General features: G+C 40.5%; 1 protein-coding gene across 3 annotated transcripts in view; it reads right to left on the reverse strand.

Annotated features, from left to right (window-relative positions):
* COL19A1 (collagen type XIX alpha 1 chain) overlaps window positions 1-4200 on the reverse strand; it is a 594002-nt gene that overhangs the window by 84029 nt on the left and 505773 nt on the right. For all 3 annotated transcript variants that reach the window (XM_019520501.1, XM_019520502.1, XM_019520500.1), the window contains one exon: window positions 855-908. In XM_019520501.1, the coding sequence (XP_019376046.1) occupies window positions 855-908 (54 nt within the window). The remainder of the gene's footprint in view (window positions 1-854; window positions 909-4200) is intronic.

Here is a 4200-nt window from a genome sequence, read left to right on the forward strand (position 1 = left end):
TCATCTAATTTATACTGTGATAACTCCATTGACCACCAAAGGAAAAAAAAATTGATTTTCTTTGTTTTTAAAAACTGCTGCTTTTCAGCATTTGCAGGCTATTGTGCAGTCCTGTCATAATTACAGTGAGACTAAGCACTGAAAATTCTAGGTTTTAGATGAAAACTTCAAAAATGTATAAATACACAATAAAAGGGAGACATATGATGGAGTCTTTTTCAACTGTAGGCTATGTTTATACCTACTTGTAACTCCACTGAACTGAGTTGAGTTGCACAAGAAATGAATTTGGCACCGTGGGCATAAGAAGTGCTCTAAAGCACCTGACAACTATATGTACAATATTGTTAAAAGAAGCCTTAATGCAAATTAAGCAAAAGGCATTTATTTAGAATTTTTGTAGAAGTTAAATAATATTCTTTACTTCTAAGATAGGGGATTGGTTTTGATTAATATGTTTCAGAGAGCGAGAGAGAGAGAGAAAGAGAGAGAGAGAGAGAGAAATGATCCTGTAAATAATCACTGCTAATATAATATACAACAGACATGTAAAAGTTTCAATTTTATATAGTATGCTATTCTGAGAAAATTCTCTTCATATGTATATCAGAAATAGGATACTACTACTTTCTTTTTTAGGGATGCACTCTTTGAGAATAACACTTGTATTAAAACTGGGTATAATTTTTCTAGAAAGTTAATAATATTGACCTAGCAAAAGGCATTGTCTATTATATTCCTTTTCTTGCACCTTTGTCTCTTCCATGTTGAGCAGTTCACAGCTAAGGATTAGAAATAAACAGTCTTTATAGACTTTCATTGAAATTGAAATAAAGAATAATAAGCCTGCATACCTTTTCACCTTTTGGTCCTGCTGGGCCAGGATGTCCAGGTCTTCCTACTGTTCCCTGTACAACACAGGTCTACATTAGTAACAAATAAAAAAACAGCGTATTTGGGTTGCAATTTTGTTTTTAAAACTTGTGCTTTCTGAAGGTCATTTTTACTTAATTAAGTCTCTCTTCCAAGCTTATATTTCTCCTGGCTGATACAACAGCTGCATCCTACTGATAAGCTCTCTGAAGGGTAAAACTTGTGTTTTAATTTTCACCTTAGCAAACTAACCACAGTGACCTTAATTGGTACCTTTTGATATTGCTAAGAATTTAGCATTGTTGCTGAAATGGCAATTCACAAATTACCTATTAAGTTTTGCTAATATGTTATAATTTTTTTTAAAAAAGCCAACCTAAAGTATTACAAGCATCATAGCAATTAATAATAAACATAGCAAATAACACAATCTGAATCACACAAACAGGAAATAAAATGTAATATTTTTTCCTAAGGGTTTGGCTAGACTCTAAAGTATTTCATGATTGCTTTACTTTTACTGGCTTTTAATATTAATAATCAACATAATGTAACACTTCCCAAGGATTGCAAACCTTGATGGGTTGGAGAGGCTTGCATGCTACCAATGACCTTGAGAGCAATGGTGTCAGGCGTTTTATCCCCATGGCAGCAAGATTGAAAGTGAGATTTCCAGACTAATAGTAATCCAAAAACCAAGATAAAAGTCCTCAACAGTGGAGCAGGCAGATGACGAAGGAATACTTCCCAATGGCTGCAAGGCTGAAGTGGAAAAGAAACTTTCAGTCATCTAGGTGTTCCTTGGCATTGGATTAAGGTCTCCTTTCTGTGAAATATTGTGTGATTGCTGATGTGCATTGGTATCCCCACATTAAAAGAAAACATGCACAGACATCTTCCTTCAGTAAGAAGTCCTATAGTGATGTGTGAGTGTCAGAGGCGGGAAGTGATAGTGGTTATTGGAAGCCCGTAGTCATAGATCTACATGGCAATGGTTGTATGATGGTCATTTGTACTTAGAACTGAGACAGGTATGTAATTTGGCACCTGCACTCATGACGGAACAGGCGAATTTAGGATCCACTCTGCCCACCCTGTATGGGAAGTAGGGAGAGGGCTAGAAAGGTGCACTAAACATAGTCTGTCTCATTTCACCTGGCTGCAAAACTACATCCAGTGGAGTCATTCCACCTGCGGTTCAAATCAAGTAATGCAGTTTTTCTGCACCTGGATGGACAACCTGAATAGTGACTGAGTGCAGTGAAGGACAGAATTCATGACCAGAGAACTTTCATGACTTGATATTAACATTGTTGCACTTAGTAATACCAGGTATGCAACCTCTATATTGCCAGAGCTATGACCAGTGCAGAAGACTGAAGGATGGATCATCATTTGATATGTTCGATTGTGTCCAATCATATCAATGGTGTAAACAAAACAAGCAACAAAGGAAGAGGTTCAACACTGAGTGTTTGAAATACCCTGCTACAAGTGATCCTGTCCAGTAGTGCCTCAGTGAGAAACTTTGATCTCTCTTATGATCTTGACACCAAGAAAGGCACCTATGAGGCTTGTGAAGCATCTCTGCCCTCCAAAAAGAAACCTCAGGACTGGTTCAATGAAAATGATAGGAAAATTCAAGCTATCATTAAGAGAAAAAGGAGAGCTTTCAAAGCTACCCAGAATAGTATCAATTTAAAATGGAAACAAACATTTATTTGCCACACTGAAGCTGAGACAGAGGAAAATTCAAGAGCAAAATAACTAGTGAAGAACAAAGCAAAACAGAGCCAAATGTTTGCTGACAGCCACAAAAACATATGTAGTTTCTTCAGCCCAACCAAAGCTATCTATGGGCCAAACATACAAGGCGATTTCTCTCTGAGGTCCAAGGATGGAACAGCACTCCTTAAAGACAGCTCTACCATCAGTGCACAGTGGAAGGGGACTTTCAAAAGCTTCTGAACTGAGATTTGAATGTTAAAGGAAATAGCACTGAATCCATTCCACAACATCCCATTAAGGACTACCTTACAGATCTACCAACTTATCAAGAGGCCTTCAAAGTTATTAAGCAGATGAAGAACAAAAAGCATGTGGTCCTGATGGAACACCAGTTGAAATGTATAAGCAAGGTGGAAAACAGCTCTCTCACCAACTACATACTGCTATTCTGAAAACCTGGAGACAGGAACAGATTTCCAGTTACTTGAGAGACACCAGAATTGTGACCATATGCAAGAAAGGAGATACATCAGCAGCCATACCATATGCTTGGACACACCCTAGGGTTGCTGCAGCACATCTTGATGACTGTCTTAGTTCTGTCCAGCTTTCACTCCCGGCTCTCAGGTTTTTCCCCTGATGTCTCATCTGCCACACCTTGATGTTGTTAATGAAGAGGAAGGCTGCCTTTTAGAGGCTGGTGAGCCTTAGGTGGTTTTCCTAGTCCATTCTTTGCTACCCAGTGAGCTTGACTTGGCCCATTTGACTTGGGGCTCCAACCCCGATACTCAAAGTATCACTCTCTCACTCGTTCTCTCTCCCTCTCTCCGTCTTTTTCTGCCTTGGACTAACACTGGGTGCCTTGGGCTGCAGCCATGGTTCAGGCTTCAACCTATTCAGCCTCAGCCCCTTTTCCTCCAGCTGAGGCCCCTGGAACCTATTCAGCCTCAGCCTCACGACAGAGGGTGCCTGCTAGGTACCCTGCATAAGGGCTCTTCCATGCCTACAGTCATTTCCAGTCCTCCAGGTCTCAAACAAACCTAACAAACATAAACACCATCACGACAGAAATAAAAACAAACTGGTCTCAGAAAGTTCTTCTCTGCTGTCAGTCAGTACCCTACCACAAGCTATAATTCCCTGTGCGCTGCTTCCTGTAGTCAGCTTCCCTGGGGAGCTCCTCTCCTTGCAGCATGCAGGGTCTGACTGCCTGCTGTGGCTCAGGTCCTGGGCTTATATTCCTCAAAGATCCAGCCCCTTTAGACTCATAGAAAATTAAGGTTGGAAGGGACCTCAGGGGGTCATCTAGTCCAACCCCCTGCTCAAAGCAGGACCATCTCCAAATGCATCATTTCAGTCAGGGGGTTGTCAAGCCAAGGATGGAGATTCCACAACTTCTCTACGTAACCTGTTCCAGTGCTTCACCAACCTCTGTGAGAAAGTTTTTCCTAATACCTGATTTAAACCTCCCTTGTTGCAACTTGAGACCATTGCTCTTTGTTTTGCCATCTGTCACCACTGAGAAGTCTTGCTCCACCCTCTTTGGAACCATCCTTCAGACAGTTAAAGGCTGCTATCAAATCCCCACACAGTCTTCTC

Source organism: Gavialis gangeticus, unplaced genomic scaffold, assembly GCF_001723915.1.
Source record: "Gavialis gangeticus isolate Ggan-Ray unplaced genomic scaffold, GavGan_comp1, whole genome shotgun sequence".
Taxonomy (NCBI): Eukaryota; Metazoa; Chordata; order Crocodylia; family Gavialidae; genus Gavialis; species Gavialis gangeticus.